We start from the raw sequence: 18,134 nt of genomic DNA on the forward strand, positions 1-18,134 counted from the left end.
AAGGAAGAAGAGTACCCCTGGAAAGAACAGGAGTCTGCCAAGGGAGTTTCATTTTTTTACCGAAATTTGCAACCCCAAATCCTGAAGTTTTCTCTGTGGAACCTGAAAGCTCACCTTGGCCCAGGAAGGACCTTGATTCTGAACTTGATCTCCTGAAAGTACTGGGTCTACATCTACCATGTTCAGACCATCCAAAAACTAAGAGATAGGCAGGCATAACCAGGACCCATTAGAACCTAAAAAATTCAGCAAAGCACTGTCTGCAAGATACAGTCCATGGTGTTAACAGGAGCAAAGAGTTGCTACAGGCATCAGCAGTTGGAGAACATGAATGCAGAAAGACCTATTTACAGTTGTTCTTAGCATCACACTTATGCATGACTTAGACAAGACACAGCTACAAAGAACTAGGTCTAGACTTCACTAGGTTTGTGCAAGTAATCTGTCAAACTGTCACCATCTTCTAAAGCATCTAGCTGGACAAAGAGATTGAGCACCTGTCTTTAAAGACAGTCCCAAGGGAGAAAGAATCTGAAACAAACTATTCCAAACTTAGCACTCCTCTTAAACCAAGTACCTGTGGGGCATGCTCCAGGGCAACATATATACGGGGGGGGGGGGGGGGGGGGGGGGGGGGGGGGGGGGGGGGCGGAGTTCAACCTCATTAAGTTTCTGGAGTGGCTGTTGCAGACCAAACACTCTCCATCAGAAGAGGGCTGTGCTGAAAGCCTATAAAGACACCGGATCATTCTTGCTTAGAAACTTCTCTCCTGCCATCACACTCCTCCATGTGAAAGAATAAGATTAGGACAGGACAAGGAGTGCTCACAGAACTGATGCACAACATCCCACTTCTGAGCAGAGCCAGCCAAGACTGCAAGGTACAGCAACATCTCCTGTACAGAAGTCATTACAACCTTGAGCACCCGCAGGGAGAATCAACCTTTTGAGCTTGAGGAGAGGGGAAAAGAGGATGAAAGAGGACAAAACCAGAGTTCAAATGTGGATGACCCAAACACTGAGGGCTGTGTATTTCTGCAAGAGACAAAGGAATGCATCAACATCAAAGCTGTACCACACAGACCTCATACTTAGAGGCACATTTCTGTTCACCTTTTTCAGTGGGGAAAAAAAAAATAATAAAATCTAGTTCATTTATGGCCATGGTCCTGAGCTCTTGAAATTGAAAGATTACTAAAAATATACAGGAACAATTCATTGTGTTTTCAATATTTTGATGGTACAATGATTTGATTTTACAGATGAACTCTGAGTACTAGCCCCTATCCCTCCTAGCTAGCATGAATGCAACCCAAATTTCCTTCTCTCCTCCATGACATAGTTGTGACAAGTCCTATACAATCCACTGTCAGTCACATTGCTTCACCCAGCCCCCTGTTTACTCCTCTCATGAATTTCCAGCCAACCATGTCTAAGTCTACCTTATCCACTTGTATCTACCACGCTACATTCCTTCAGCTTTCGTGCTTCCCATTATTCTCTTTTCATTCCCATGATTCTGCATTAAGCACTCTACACTCACCATTGCCAGCATTTCTCATTTCACCTCTATTACAGGATTTCTGAGGAGACGTTTAAGTGGAAGACTTTAAAATTGTTTGCGGTCTTTGAAAGGATTTCTTTTTTTTTTTATTTTATTAAAACACTAAGCATTTTATTTCACCACTAAAACCATGTAAAGCTCTTATAAACATCCATTCATCCTTATTAGTTCAAAGAAAAGTACTATTCGATACACTGCTCAAGTGTGAAGTGATTCATGTTTGCTTTTCAAGAAACAACACTGGATTGCAAAGACTTTTGGCTCCCTATCCTGAAAGCATACTTTTACAGTAATTTGTTTCTGACTAGAAACACATTTTCTACTTCAATTCTTCAGGATAAGTTTTCCATTAAAATAAAGAAATGAATAAAATAACAATAAAAATAGCCCACAGAAGATATTTCACCTTCCAAAGGGTCTTAAAAGCATTACTTCTCAAGCTGCTATTAAATTACCTGCATTTTACAGAAAATGAAAGCAAGACTTGGCCACTAAAGGACTGTTACAGTGATAAAATGATAGCCAGCATTAAGCTTTAATAAAAATAATCTCTCATTTACAGGTCTGAACCTGAATTATAATTCTTCCTTTCTTCTTCGCAGAAGATAGTGCTACAAGTTTTACCAACAGCGGTTTACTTTTTATTTATTTATTAACAGCAATATATCACTAGCCCCTCACCACACACACAATACAGTTTATAGCTTTCTATTTTTTCTTGGCACTGTGCCTGTCACTCACCCGTAACGGCATCATAGAACTCTTCTTCACTATTCATCCTTCAGTGTGAAATCTCCGTACAGCCAATCCAGCTTCCTCTAATGCATCGTTGAACTTGATTTAGAGATTAAGTAGCTGTGTGCTGTTGAAGCCTTCTTTTGCAAATACCCAGCTGCTTCAGATGATCTATTTGACAAGACAGGGAAACAGAATCAGCAACTTCCACATTTCTTATATGCACAAACATGCACACTTGACAAATACTAATTTTCCTATTTATTCCCATGGTAAAAGATGGATTTTTGCATTCATAAGTAAACAGCCTTCTTTGATACCAAAGTCATTCTGAAGACAAGTACTACCTACCACAAGAACAGCTGATGTACTATGCCACACTCCTCTCTATATAGATACATCATATACACTACTGTAAAATATATCTTATTGACTGCAAGTTACATTTCAGGAAAATACAGCTAGAAGGAACAGAGAACTGAAGGAAGATACAGCTGGCAAAACAAAAATTCTCCTCTTCATCAAAATGATTAGCTTTACTGCATCCTCAACCGAGAAAGCTGGGAACAAGAAAAAGAACCTTGTATCTCAAAATCTCACTGTTACATAAAAGTGTTGGACCTCACTGTACGTCATGCAATTAGTATCTAGTGACCATTAGAGAAGCTTTGTCAGGCTACTGCTATGAAGTCTTGAAATGACAACTGGAGATTTTTCCCTCTAGAGGGAGAGTGTAAAGAAACAACAAACTTTTTCTCAGTAAAGCCAAGCATACTGCAAATAACTTACAGATTTATGAAGCATTCCAGCTCTACTTTATGGATAGCCTAAATTAGACTTTTTTCCAGATGGTTGGCAATGGTGTAACGTAAACATTTTTACTTCACCCAATTTTAGTCTAAGGAGAATAATGAGACAATTTAGCTTCCACTCTTACAAATGTTCATCAGGTACCAATGACGAGCCAAGTACACAATGATAAACGACAGCATGGCAATGCTATAGATATCTCCTCCAAAACAACCTCAATCTGTCAGTCTCAATTTTTTATGATCCTTGAAAATCCCACTGCTTTTGTGACAGTAGTTCTTCCAGAGTAATTATAACTTGCACAATTCCTTTCCAATTAAGAGAAACAAAGCCAGAAGCGCACTCTACTCCTAGCAGAAGAGCTTGCTATGTTTGAAGCCAATTCCTTCTTCCTCTCTGCAAGAAATCAAGCTGCATGATTTCTCCTGTGCTACAAGTCTTTTTACCTCACCGCCCAGAACAAAAGCTATTTGAATGCCTCACACACATACAGTCCTTCCAAATCTCCATTTAGAAGGAGAAGCTAAAATAGCCTATTTTGAAACTCATCTAAGTTAACGAATGTAGCGTTCACCTTGAAGTGTTACGTCTGTCAAGGCCAAGTATTTTAGCTTGTCACTTTTCCCTTAGGAACTCCCTATTTCCTTGCCACTATAGGATTTCATATCAAACTCTGCATCATGGTATCTGAGCTTCCACATAATCTTCATCAATTTCTTATTTACAAGTCCTCACCTCCACAAGGACAAGACTTTATACAGCTGCTTCTCTTGACTGTTGCTGCAGTGCTGTTGCAATTGCTCTCAGATGGATGATAGTTTTCTCCCCTCTTTCCTGTGCTGTTATCCAGTCAGAGACCTTTAAAACTTTTTCAACATTCTTGCTCATCAGCAACAAGTTTCTAACTAACTTTTGTCAAAGTGCTGCATTCTCCTAGGCAAGGATGCTCAAGACATTAACAAGTCTGGCTGAAGAATTCCAGTGCAAGGCTATCAGCAAGTGCTCTGCTTGCATAAGGGAAAGGGGCATCAGCTTCACTTCAAAAAGATACAGGCAGTTCAGGCCACTAGCAATCACACTGCCTCAAAATCAAAGAAAGGGAGAAATCCTCTTAACTAACAATTGGTTCAAGAGCTAGCTCAGATTTCTGGGTGAACTAAGCAGCAGAATTGATAACATTGTTCTAAATCTGCACTGTAAGTAGAAGCCAGCGTACCTACCCCTGCGTTATCTTGCCTAGGGGAAGCCAGACCTTGACTCTCTAAATAAAAAAAAAAAAAAAAAAAAGAAGCTTGTTCATACCAAAGTTGCTGTCAGTCTTAAGAGTTTCTCCAAACTTTCCAACCCCACCAGCAGTATATCTGGAAGGACCCCTTCCAAGATTTCCAAATGTGTCATATCTTTGCAGAAAATCTGTCCTTGAGGATACAACTATGTAAACCTTTAGACAGGGGCAGAAAGTGGGAATCCAAAGAAAACTACTGCTACAGAAAACAGGAACTCAACATCTCAGAACAACTGTTCACCCCAGAAGCCGTTATCACCATGCTGGAATGACTCCACCCGTTTGCCAAAAAAGAAATTGCATTAGAGGGCTTCTTTAACTCTCCAAGGTACTGTATCCTTGAAGATGCAAGACATTTATGGTTTCAATTGTCCACAAGTATTGCATCCTTACAGCAAAACAATAGCCAGTATTTCCAGAAGGAAGCCTGTATATGCACAAGATAGAGCCCTCATGATCAGCGCTACAATCCCCTCGTTTTCTCCATGTTTTCTTGTTTCTTGCATCTTCCCTTTTTATGTTTAGTCTCTATTTTTCATTTAAGCTCTTGCAGCAGGACTATCCTGTTGTTGCATACAGCACATGCGCTGAGATTCTGTTCTGAAACAGCCTTATATCTATCTGCAACACATAAAAAGGAAAAAAAGAGCTAATTCAACACCCACCCCCATTCAGTTCAAACACAAAGAGCAGGCTTCCTCAGGGTCCCTATCCAAACACAGGCACATTACACATCAGTTTGCAAGCTCCAGAGATGCTTCAGAACAGCAACTCCAGTATGCTATAGTATTGTATAGAAATAAAAATTATGACTTAAAAAACTGTCAGCTATTTTATTGTTAAGAGCCTTAGAGTAAACAACGTCATACAGATGAATGCCAGTTTCTCCGCTCCCCCCTCCTGCACTATAACAACTGCATTACAAAAGGACTTGTGAAGTGGAACTACATCACGCAGCGTGCAGTTTCACTACAAAGACAGTGAAGCTTTCCTATAAAAATACTCACCAAGTACAAATGAAGTAACTAGAATCAAATACTTGAGCTAACTGAAAGCAAGAGTTATGCTGTGTTCTGATGAGCACCTCACACCACACCTTAGGCTCATTGTTACTTGAAAATGAAAGTTCAGTCATAGCCCTGTAAGTTATAGACAAGCTTTGTAACTATTGCCTAAAGAACAAAATACTTGTGGAAGTCACTTTAAATAACAGTCACAAATTCTAAGGTGCTAGAAGGATTTTTAAAAGGATAAAGTAATATACTTTGCATCAGAGTTACACTAGGAATAACTTAACACTCCTATCACTTCTTTTATATTCAGTTCTTTTACTTAGCAGAGATTAACATGAATTTGCATGTAGCTGAACACGCAATAACAACAGCATTTAGCTTTCATGAGCCAAAAAGCTAGGATTAAGTCCTTTTCTCTTACTAAAAGCAACAGTAAAAGTTACTTTCAACTAGGTTAAAATGCCAGAAGACAAAAACATCCTGTTTGCTTCATATTCAGCATTTGTAATCTGTATTTCCTCCTTCATGTCCACAATGCACCCAGAAAAATTCACTTACACACTAGCACCTGTAGTTAACAGCTTTTATCAAAATTGCCATTCAAGGAAGTGCAATACTCCTGCGTCAGACAGACCTTCAGGAGCTTAGGACCAACTGCCATCCTGGAAAATCTTTCATAAAGCATAAACATCATGTTCACATCTTTCAGTCCTACAGTGTAGTAGAAATACAGAGTATATTTAGATTTTTTTTTTTTTTTTTAACATACATAGTAATCATTAGGAATGTAACAAACAGTTTTCCATACAGTACTTCACTCACTCTCTGTTGTGGAGAACACTACTTCAGCCATTAGGGTTTGCTGGTTTACAAGTTAAAATTATCTTAGTGGGCTTCACTTTAACAGCCAGCGCTAAGGGGCTGGGCCTGGGTACTCAAGGCACCAACACCCAGAAAGGTGCTTTTGCCTGGGGACTGCAGCCTGGCTGCATTGCCACATTGACGACCAAAGAGAGCCTGTATATAAATCATTTTATAAGTAGGAAAAATCTGCAAGTAGACATCTTCAGACAACTGGAAATGCGTAATTTAATGATGACAACACACCCCTGACCACAAGCAGCCCAGATTTTGTGGTTTACAAGATAAGTGACAAAGCTCATCTATTTCCTCATATGGTAAGGCTATGGATTGGTATATACTAATTGGATTTATTATGGGATTTGTGTGCATGAATAAAAACTATCACATTTACTTTTATTTTTGTAATAGATTTACTTCCCTACAGGAGATATGCTATTTTTGAAGCTCAAACTGAAAGACAACAGATAAAAACATCCAAAAAAAGTACAGCACTCATCATAACAGTACAACTTCATAATTGGTTGGTAAATTTGTACTGCAGACTGCATTACCTTATATTTTGCCCTAAGAAATTCTCTGTACTAGGTTGTCCAGAATATTCACAATATGATTTTATTCTTTGAAATGACATCTAAAGTGAGAGCCAAAGCAATTATCAGAAAACAGTGAAGCTTAACATAATTTATTGAAGCAAGTCTTGAACAAGTTATTTGGGCAGAACCTAGTTTTTCCAAGTCACTTTGCTCATTTGTGTGTCAATGACCACAATATACAAAACCAGACTAGCAAGAATTAAGCTAAGCATAGCATGCAAAGTCAAAAATTTTTAAAAGCTTCTGGTATCTTCTAACCAAAAGACTATCATTTTGATTCCTCAGAAATAAGCTTTGCTCCTTGGTGATGCTGTAAAGCCATCCACTAACAGGTTAAACAAGGTATTATGCTGTCCAGTAACACAATTTAGCAACGCAGATACCAATGCTGAAATAAAAATGCCATATTTGTCCCAGACAAGAACCCCCAAAACCTGAACAGGTAAAGGACAAAGTCTGGTTTATACTTTTGTTATTAAAAGGCCTCACCAGCGCTGTACAACTAGTCAAAAGCCGGTTAGTCATTAAAACTCCTTTAAATCCTCACAGTTTATCAGGAAAGGTTCACACGTTCCTGTATGCCTGATGACCACGGACAGTCCTTTTCTTAAAGGACACGAGGATGTTTTGCAAAGGCAAAGGACAAAACAAAGCAGCAGCTGCAATAAATACTACAGAAACACAAGGAAACACCTGCACCACATCCATAGCACACCTTGAGATAGGTTCTACAAAGAGGAAGGAATTACTAAGACTGACATACTGCTTTCCAGAAGTACATCTATCACAGACAGAGAGAACAAACTGTTTTCTCTGTTCCTAAAGGGCTGTTCCTAAACATGCGTGGCACACCAGTGGTCACAACAGGTACTAAGATCCTGAGAGGCTCACTCCCAGGAGAAAACATGCTTCTCTCAGTGATCTTTACAGCCCTGATGCAGAGAATGTGACTATTCATACACCCACACTACAGTGACATCTAAGGTCCCATGACGAAGGAAGAACAAAGTCGTAGCGTACCTGTCAATCAGCTGGTTACAAATAATATCAAACAAAGTGTTCTGTCAAGCAGTGTTGAACCTGTAACTGACAGTGACACATACCAGGTGATCTGGCTTCCAGTAACAGGTTTTGCTTTCAGAAGTTTAACTCTACACAGATCAGAGCATCCCCTAGAAGCTCACAGTCCCCAGCAGTAGAAGGTACAGGGAACTCTTTTCCAGAGATAGTGTCAATAAGATTAGTCCCAAACTTTGCACAGTTCCCACCTATTTTTAACCGTTTCCTCTCACTTGAATTTGTTTTTAAAACCAGGACAACAAAAGTGCGAGACTTTGCAAATCATTTTATAAAGTATCTCATTTGCTCAAAACATTCTATGACACGTGTGTGAGCACCTATATGAGGAGGGAGGCACACACACCTTGGAAAGAGAGGTTCCACCTTCACAGCTTCCCTCTGAAACCAAAGGTGTGGAGACCCGCTGCCTGCTGAGCAGTCGAAGGCTGCTCTCTGGCGCCTGAACTCTCCACACCGATATGCCAGAGGAGGCTGTGGAGATGAGCTGTAATAGCTCTCCATAACATCGTTCCATTTGCTTACAGCTCTATCAAGTACTAAAAGTTGACATTTCCTATGCCATTTATCTGGATAGGTTCAAATTCCTCAAATTTGTCAGAATGTATGCTTGCTCCTTCTCAAATTCCGTTCCTCAACAGAAAAAATTAAAAACCCAGCTTACGTCTGTGTCACTAAGACCCTGGATCCTCAGAATTTATACACCAGTTAAAGAACCCCAAACCCTAGTGCCTCTTCAAAACAACCCGTAAGAGTTTAAACATGCAATTAGTATGACTTAGTTAATTCAACATAACTAGTTACTCCATACTAACTTGCTCTACGTTAATCCTCAACAAAGACCCAGCTGGTTAACCAAAAGTTACTCCTCCTTAAAGAAACATTTACATTTCTATAGAAAGGTAAGCATTTATGGCTGGAGTAGCTAATTTGACTGGAATGCGGTTCAGCAAGATCAGTTTTGAAGCCTGGCTGGCTGACTACAGCTGCAGTCTTATCCCTCCAGACCTGCAGTTGAAGTTTCACACCATGCAGCAACTCTGGAAAGCCACTGCTTTGTTGACACCATCCTATTACCTTTACAAACCCTGGGTTATTTTGCTCTTAAAGCACGTGTTCTAGCTCTGTGAGACATATGTAAAACACTAGGTCACGTTCATTATACAGACATTGAATCTACTTGTGAGATCACGGAGCATTTAAGTAAAACTATGTACGGAAACACTAAGCAGCCATGAAAATAAACTCAGGCGCTCACCAGCATGAGCAGGTAGGGTGTTAGAAGTTCCATACACTGGAATTAGAGGGCCACCAAAGAATTAATGAACTAGCACATTCATCAGCTTTTTCACATGCCTAACACGGTTTTGTTAGATGTGCACGTCCACAGCAAATTTTAAAACAAATTAAGTTTATTAACTTGAAAAGAGAATACTTGCAAGAAAGAAAAAAAAAAAAAAAAGGGCACTTGAGCCCTTCCTCACAAAAGAACCCCAAACAAACAAACACCCAAAAAAACCCCAAAAAACCCTCTTTCTGTCAAGTGTCACATGATAAAAATACTGTACAAGTATTGCTGGGGGAGGATGAGAAGGGGCAAATTCCACAAACTCTGAAAAGACACTCAGTTTTCAGGTTTTTGCTTTTCTTTAATGGGTCAAAAGGGCATGAGCTCAATTTAATAGAAGTGGTATTGACAGAATTTAAAATTAGCTTGATACAAAGGAAAATTCATTCCATGGCACATTTAATCCACCTAACAGCATATGTCAATAAAGGACAACATTTTCATTAGTTTGATATCCTGGGTTCAGGATGCACCTTCTGTCCAAAAAGAGACTCTGAAAGAGCGAGCAGAAGATCAAATACACACACACCTTCCATATTAACACTAAAAATCATAAATAAAAAAAAGAAAACAAAAAACCCAACAGTCCTACAGCATGACTGGTGGAATAAGAGCCAACCATCTCCTCTTGAGCTGCCAGCTGAAATAAAACATAGCTGTAGTACTTCAAGGGACAGAAATAAATAGCTGGAACTAGAAGATAAATATTCATGTGGTTTTGTTTCATATGCACCTCCTGAAAGCATCAAACTGCAGTGTTTCATCTCTGAATGAAAGCTTCAGCAAGGATGAATCTTAACTGACTCATGAAATTAGGTTACCAACAACACTGGATCTAAAATACCTATAAAAACTAGCCAAGAAGTCAATTTAATTGGCAATTTAGATACCTGCTGTAATTATTACGCATTTAAAATCTCTTCAGCTAGAGAACAGCTACACAGATGGCAGAATCCAGAAGAGGATTTTATTTACCAAGTTAGATCTGTTTCTTACTTCAAAGTTTGAATGTAATAGCATCTTCCACCAAGATGTCTTGGCAACGTGAAACTCACTCCGCATCCACAGTAAGAGAAGGGCAACTTCCTTCTCAAGGCTGTTAAACAAAGCGCAGAGAGGTTTGAGCAGAGGATGAGCTGAAGATCTGGCTCACTGTCACTCTTCCATTTCTCTGAAGACTGCAGCTATCCTTACTGAAGGCCTTAACGTAGCTGGGAGTTATTAAATGCCAAGGGGACAGTCGAGTACCTGTACTGGGTTCTGCTGGGATACATTTCCTTTCTAGCAGCCTGTATAGTGCTGTGCTTTGGATTTGTGACCAAAGCAGGGCTGATAACACACCCATCTTTTATTGCTGAAGAGTGCTTACACAGCAACAAGGCTTTCTTTCTCTCTTTCTCACTCTGCCCCCACAGCGAGCAGGCTGGGGGTGGACCAGAGGTGGGAGGCAATGCAGCCAGGCCAGCTGCCCCGGACTGATGAAAGGGATATTCCTACCATCTACCATCACACTCAGCAATAAAACCAGAGGGGAGTTTTGCAGGGGTTGTTGTTGCTTGGGGACTGGCTGGACATAGGTGAGCTGACAGTGAGTGACTGCTTTTGCATCTCTTGCTTTTCTTTATTTCTATTTGGCTTTGTCTCCCACCTTTACTTATTAAAGTGTCTTTCTCTCCACCCCCAAGTTTTCTCACTTTTGCCCTTCTAATTCTCTCCCACATCCCACGGGGCGGGGGGGGGCGCTCAGCTGCCTGCTGGGGTCAACCCACAACACAACCAGAGCAGCAAAGCATCCCAAGATGATAGTTTACAGAATCACAGACTCATCTAGGTTGGAAAAGACCCTGAAGATCCTCTAGTCCAACCATTAACCTAACACTGACCGTTCTCAACTCCGCCATATCCCTCAGCACTATGTCAACCTGAAAGCTGAACTTAATTTTAAAGCACTTGAAACAACAGCGGCAGCAAACTGAACATCTGAAAATTTAGCTTTGAACACATGAGCCAAACAGATTTATGGCAGAGAGAATCATGTTCTGTTCTCTCAGGAATACAGATTTTTGGTGATACTTCACAAGAATGAGAGCCAACTGAAACACTAGAAGTCTGGTTTGCAACTGAGTTCAGACTAGAAAATCTCTTTCTGCATCAGAACAAACCACAATAATTGTCCCACATACTAAGTATTACCCCCAGCACAAAGCTACAGTGCTGCTATCAGCAGTATTATTTATTGAACATAAAAATTGTAAAGATGAGACTGGACAGAAAATGCCCTCACAGTATAGTGCTCAATTACCTATGGAACCGATGGCTAGCCCCAGTTTCACTTCAGCCAAAAATGTTGTTCTACAGCCAAGGATACTGGCTGGCAGAACTTCTACCAAACCTAACAAACAAACAGACCAAGGAAACTTGGTTCCAGCAGATTAATATTTTCTGATGCAAAACACTTCACTGAAATTCACACAGAACTCTGTAAATGCTCTCCTTTTTTAACACTATACCAATATCTGAGATGTTTTTCCACCTGAGTGCATCTCGTACAGCATTCTTTGGACTTTGTAGCCTTCCCTTGGAAACTATTTCATCCCCCACAACTGTAAAAGATCACAAAATTCTGTTTTACATGCCTTCTCTACCCATGATGCATAATGCCAGGTTTAATCATAACTGATAAACCAGCTCATTTCTAGCCACACTTAAAAAAAATTAGTAATTCAATACTGTATTTTTAAACTAGTTACTTCCTAGCAGTTTTCTGAGGATTTGTTTTATCTTATTTGTAAGAGAAGATAGGAAGTAATCAATAACTCCAAGCACAGTAGCTTTGGACACAAGTATCAGTAGCTATGTAATTATCATTTATGAACACTTCTCTTTGAACTAAAACTTACTCTGAAGGTAAAATTAAGTATGCTTTAATATTGCTCATCATAATGTAACCACCCCTACAAACCAATCACTGAAGTTTACAGATGTAAAGACAATTACAGCATATAGAATCACTGGAGAAAACCCCTAGAACAGTAAAAATAGTTACAGGTTTAAGTTTATAGATCTTCTACTCAAAGGCAGTTTTCAGGCTTTATTTCTGTGGACCCATTCTCTCCGGGCAGGTGTAGTTTCACATTTCTTCTGTACAAGGTATCTTACAAATCATTTTCATGGAGACTCTTAAACAATTATGATAACAATCATATTGCAAATAAAGCAGGAGGACAACAGCTGACTAACCTAGTGCAAAGCCTTACAGCACAAGAAACCATATTTTTAAACCTACTAACGATTCCTCACACACTCAAATACTGCAGCATGAGCTCATGCATACAGCTAGCAGACTCTCTGTTAAAGAGTTTAAGATGACACCACAAATTTGCAAAAGCTCTAGAGTCAGAGTTTCTGCTATGGTTGAATTTTCTTTAAAGCTACATCTATAGTAGGTACCTAATGGATTCCAGTATAAAGGTGTTACTATGTTCACTGTTGTCAAGAGATTAAGGAAAAAAAAAAAAAAAAAAAAGGATAAACTTTGACTTCTCAAGACAGGGTAAGTATCTCTATAGAGATCAGTTTTAATAAAGAATCCACCTAGCTATCTGCTCAGTAACATTAACCCACTTGGATAATAAAACAGCACTTATAACTACGTTTAAGACAAAAATAAGACCATGTAAATAAAGTTATTTACATCTCTAAAGATAGGTAGCATTTTTGTTTCACTATTAAACAACCGTTCAAGTTTCACTGACGTTGTGCAAAACCTAGAAAGAACACACACACGGGGAGTTCTGCTCCTCTAACAAAGCTCTCGTTTCATCCATAAACAAACATGATGCTAAATGGACCATTACAAACAGGCTGGTGAGCTAACTTCTCCATAGCCTTAACACATACAAGTTTTATAATTGAAAGTTATTAAAATGATTCTCATTCTCACTTGATTGCACTGACACATTGCAGGGAACAGGGTCTACATCAGCCTCTGCCACTTCAGTGGCCGGAGCTGGTGAGGTCTGAAGTGAACCACAGACACCTCAGAATTCAAATGCATACCATCTTCAGACTTTCCATATCATCATTACTTTTGAACTATCACTACAATCAAAAACCAGTGAGATATATTAAGAGATTCTTTGGGGAGCCCTTAAAAAAAGATTACTCAGAAGAGTAAAAATAATGCTAGTAAAAATATAATGAAATTAATGGAAACACATTTCTTGACAAACATCATAAGCATGCAAACTTCTCTGCAATACCCCAGAGGTTCACAGCATCCCAACAGCCACAACCCTTATCTCATCTAAAACTCTGAGCAGCACAGCAAAGGAACTCAAACAGGAATGCTCCAGATCAAGGTTTTCATTCAGCCTAATGCCAAGCACAGATGTTATACGTCCAACCGAGCAATATATAGTTTAAGTTTTGGGCTATAAAACCAAGAGGGCCAAGATTAAAATTGTGGTCCAGATGTATTTCTGCAGCTGCAGGCACAATTCACCTTTTGTGCACGCTCCTGCCAGATTTATAAACAATCACAGGAAGACAACGCTATCCAGCCTCCTGCATTTTCTGAATGGAGGGCTGCTGTAATTTACTAAAAATCTGTCTCATTAAATTACATGCATAATAAATATACTGAAATAATCTAAAGGATCTGTCTAGGCAAGCAAATGAATTTCCAATTGTAACTGTACAAAAAAAAAAATCAAGTTTAAGCAAGCCTAGTCTATTCTTGTAAATTATTGATCCTGAAAATTAAGACATTATCTTTGTGCACTGAATCAACAACAAATTTTTGAAGAGTATAACTGAAAGTAATGATAAGCCACATTTGACACATTCTAATTGCTTACTGCTCTCATGCAACTTGCCTTTAAGAATACAAAGTAAATAATTACACCACTATATATTCTCCTGCACAGTAATTATTAAGAATTTGAGAATTGAGATGATGTATTTTTTAATTCCAAGTTCTACAATGGTCTATTCCATAAAATAATAAAAAACCATAAAAGAATCGATATCATGCATAACCTATTTCTTTTGCAAACGGAAACATATCAAAGTCCTATATCTTCTAAAGTGGCAGATACAGGGTGACCAACTTATTCACTGTTCTCACTTTCCAATTTATTCAGCTAGGTGGAGAAGTCCCTGTGATCAGTTACATACTCAAACTCAGCAAAAATATTCAAGATGTATTTAAAGCATATTCTTTGCACTCCTGATTTTGTGCATTTCTTCCAAAAAATGTACGAGAACCAAACAGTTATTTCACAGGGAACAGACTAAACACTAAGCATTTTAAAGCACCATATTAGCATCAAATGCAGACATTTCTTACATCTTCGTGACTCAGGTGACAAAACTGATGCTGAGTGAAAGACTAGAAAAAATGCCAACATGTAAACGGAAGTTCTAGTTATCAAGTAGCATGATGTAACATTGCATTATTGCATTGTTCAAGGACAAGTTACTTCAAATACCAAAGCTAATGAATTATCTGCTTAAAAATTCAGTGTACTTCCATGCGAATCTTGCTTTCAAACAACAACAAAAAAAAAAATCATCTGACTGGCACTACAAACAGTGATTTAAAAATATAGCCTTATCAAAGCAAAAAATCCTGATTGGTATGTTTTCCAGCCAACACTAAAGTAACAGAAAGCTAAGCTTTCCACCTTTGTTCTAGGTCAGCATGTGTGAAGTTCACACAGTAGAATTCACAAGAAGAAAGACTGAAAGAAATACCAGTTTCAATCATAAAACCTCTCAGCTTAAGCACATACATATCATAGAAAGCAGTAACAGTATTAAAATCAATTTAAAGAAACCATCCAACAGTGAAAATTACCCTCCATGCTCAGTTACCAAATCAAGTACATTTGCATAGATGTTAGCAAACAAATAACTACGTGCACAGCACTGTTTTTCAGTATTGCATCAACTGAAACCTTTAACCCATCTAGTCCTCAACTACTTGCAGGCATAGTTTGCTGTCTAATCATAATTTTCTACACTCAATTTTTGTGTTCTAGGATTATATTCGTATGGCTGAAGAGCTAGTTTTGGAGAAAAATGGCATAGTTATTCCCGGACAGCAGATGTCTCAGTGTTTCCTTCCGAGCACTCCCTGAAGTTACAAGTTCATTATGGGGTGCTGTTGGTTCAGGAAAGCAACATTAAGAATCACTCATGATCTTATCCTAGATCACCCTCAACTTTCTGTCACTTGACAACTATTTTAAGAAAAGCTATGTTTACAGTAACTGAAAACCCAGGGGGATACTTAGGGGAAAATCACTGCTTGGAATTTCTTGCTTCCATGCTAGTTCAGCCAGTTCTCCTACTTCCATCCCACAGCGCAGTGCTTTATGTTTGGAAGTTACCCAAGTCACTGCTTCCAGAAGTTGCCCTGAGGTTTTAGAAGTCCCAGAGCATATGGTGTAAAGTTTGTTAAGACAATACATACGTGGTTGCCCTCAGATGTCAACATGAACATGGAGTTACTGAACTTTGGAAGGCTAAATTGTAATGGAACAAATTCATTTTTTCTTGCATGCATAAGCTTTAAAAAAGGAAACACTGAGAAGAGTGGTACAGTAATGCTAATCCACACCGCGGATCTGTGTCTCCTTTTTACTCTTTGCTTTTGAAATCTTAAATGAAGGCTGCGTGTTTCAATTGAGAAAATTCACAGTAAAATGAAAGCAGTATCTGCTCGTGTTCAACATGCTTTGGCAGGTACTTCTGAGGGGAAACACAAGGCCATAGCAGACATAAAAAACAGAAGGCAATTTCAAATCTACATCTGAAATTCTGGCCTGCAAGTGCTGCAGAGGAACAAATCATTTCCAAAAGGAGTCCTGAATCCAAACATATAGTACAAACATGATTAATATCCAAATTAAATAAATGGCAACATAATTTATACCTTTGTTACCATGCAGAAGTTCTGGTGGCATGTTATTTAAAAAAAAGCCTTTTTTCCCGCTATTTTTCCCATCTTGCTTGTCTCCCTTTCAGGAGCTCTGTAAGAGAAACATTGAGTAGGTAACTGAAGAACAAAAAAATACAGCCAAACTCAAATGACTGCTCTCTATGCTTCAGCTGTGGCCTAAAAGGCCTCTTGAGGCTCCTGTATCGTGCTGAAGCTGAGCTCAACAGAGTCATCTTGGGAACTGGGTGTCATAGACTCCTTTGCTAAACTACCAAGCTCCAAAAAGCAATCAGGAAAAAAAAAAAATTTGAAAAATCCCTACACTAGGACTGACAGAGCTCCACTGACCTGCAGCCCGCACCCTGCACAGCAACGTCCTTCAGCCCCCCGCTACCTCCCCCGCCCCCAGAGACGAGCCCCACGGCTGAGAAAGTGGTTCTGCCACCCAGCCCGCAGCTCGGGGCAGCCGAGCTCTGCCGCCTGCGCTGAGACGTGGAAGGGGAACACCGCTTGGATCCAACCCGCTGTGGACTCAGCTGCACAGGCCTACGGCTCGCAGCACCCCGAGAAAAGAAGCGAACGAGTCAAGGATCCCGCGTCCGCCGAGGAAGAGAGCGCAGCGCCGGGGTAACCGCGCTCCCTCGGCCCGGGGACCGCCAGCGCCCGGCCGGACCGGCCCCCGGGCCCCGGCCAGACTGACAGGACAGCCCGCGGCGCTGAGGAGAGCCGGCAGCGGCCCACCGGGGAGGGGACCCCCGCGCCGGGCTGGGCCGCGCCAGGCCCGGGCGGGGCTGGGGGAGGCGCTCCCGCCCTTCCCTCAGCGGGGGCGCCGCTGCGGCAGGTGGCGGGGAGCCGAGCCCCCTGAGGGGAGCGGCTCGGCGGGAAGGGGAGGGCAGAGCGGGGCGGCGCGCCCCGGGGCCGGGCCCAGGGCAGGCACAGCGGCATTACCTGACACCGCGCTCCCGCGACGACCCCGCCGCAACACCCCCCCCCACCCGGCACCGCTGACACCGAGGCGGAAGTGCGGCCCTCGCAGCGGCGGAGTGACGCACGGCTCCACCAATCGCAGAGCGCGGCCTCGCCCCGCCGTCCGCGAAAAGACAAACCAGGTTCTCCGCCCACTCGCCCGGAGGCGGGGACAATGCTAATGAGGCGCCGAGCCGCACAGCCCCGGGCCGCACCACCTCCGGGGAGGCCGCTGGCCAATGGCGCGTCCGGGGGGGCGGAGCTATGCAGATAAAGGTGGCACCGGCATCCCCCGCTGCGCAGAGCGGCCTCACCGGGCGCCTTTCGGAGGGGGTGGTGCGGTCCCCGGTGCACGAACGAACGCGGCCGGGCCGCAGCCGGTATCGCCTGGTTGTGTTTTATAGGGCGCTCTAGCGCCAGCCAGCTGCGGAGCGGAGCCCAGCTCACCGTAACCTATAGAGGACAAAGTGTCCTACTGGCTGAGGGGTGGGAAGAGGGTAAGATTTTGTCACCCAGTAGCTGTCCCTCTTGTAGGGGTGCACTAGGTGGGTCCCCACAGGACTGCCCACATCCCGGTGCGCACGTGGGAGGGTTGTATGCGCTGCAGCTATTTCCTGACATGATTTTAACCAATTTTGTATTTTTTTTAACATTCTAACTGGCTTTGAGGTGTGGCACATGTCACCCATTGACATTTTGTCATCCCAGTCAGCTCCAACGCCCTCCCTGTGTGACCAGCTGGTGTCTCTGGAGTGTCCCCATTTGCCTGTCCAGCAAGTGGCTGCAGCCAGCGCTGCTGCTCCGAGCGGGTTACTGGACATCTGGAGATCCCAGAGAAATGGTCAACAAACCCATGGGCTGGCAGCTGATGACTTAGAGTCATTCCCTGCCAGGAGAAAAGCTGGCAGGTGCCTTTATTTCTCTCACCCTGAA

At 41.4% G+C, this 18,134-nt stretch overlaps 1 protein-coding gene across 4 annotated transcripts in view; it reads right to left on the bottom strand.

Moving 5' to 3' along the window:
* OSBPL2 (oxysterol binding protein like 2) overlaps positions 1 to 17,278 on the bottom strand; it is a 40,707-nt gene extending 23,429 nt beyond the window's left edge. Inside the window, exons 1-4 of one of the 4 annotated variants that reach the window (XM_074888490.1) lie at positions 17,184 to 17,278; positions 16,230 to 16,326; positions 4,330 to 4,368; positions 2,306 to 2,470 (exon numbers count right to left, since the gene is read on the bottom strand). In XM_074888490.1, coding sequence (XP_074744591.1) covers positions 2,306 to 2,342 — 37 coding nt within the window. In that variant the 5' untranslated portion in view covers positions 2,343 to 2,470; positions 4,330 to 4,368; positions 16,230 to 16,326; positions 17,184 to 17,278. Of the gene's footprint in view, positions 1 to 2,305; positions 2,471 to 4,329; positions 4,369 to 16,229; positions 16,579 to 17,183 lie in introns of those variants that run through there. The other 3 variants (XM_074888488.1, XM_074888491.1, XM_074888489.1) reach the window with 3 other exon arrangements.
* Positions 17,279 to 18,134: the final 856 nt, after the last annotated feature.

The sequence above is a fragment of the Strix uralensis genome, chromosome 18, assembly GCF_047716275.1.
Source record: "Strix uralensis isolate ZFMK-TIS-50842 chromosome 18, bStrUra1, whole genome shotgun sequence".
NCBI classification, from domain to species: domain Eukaryota; kingdom Metazoa; phylum Chordata; class Aves; order Strigiformes; family Strigidae; genus Strix; species Strix uralensis.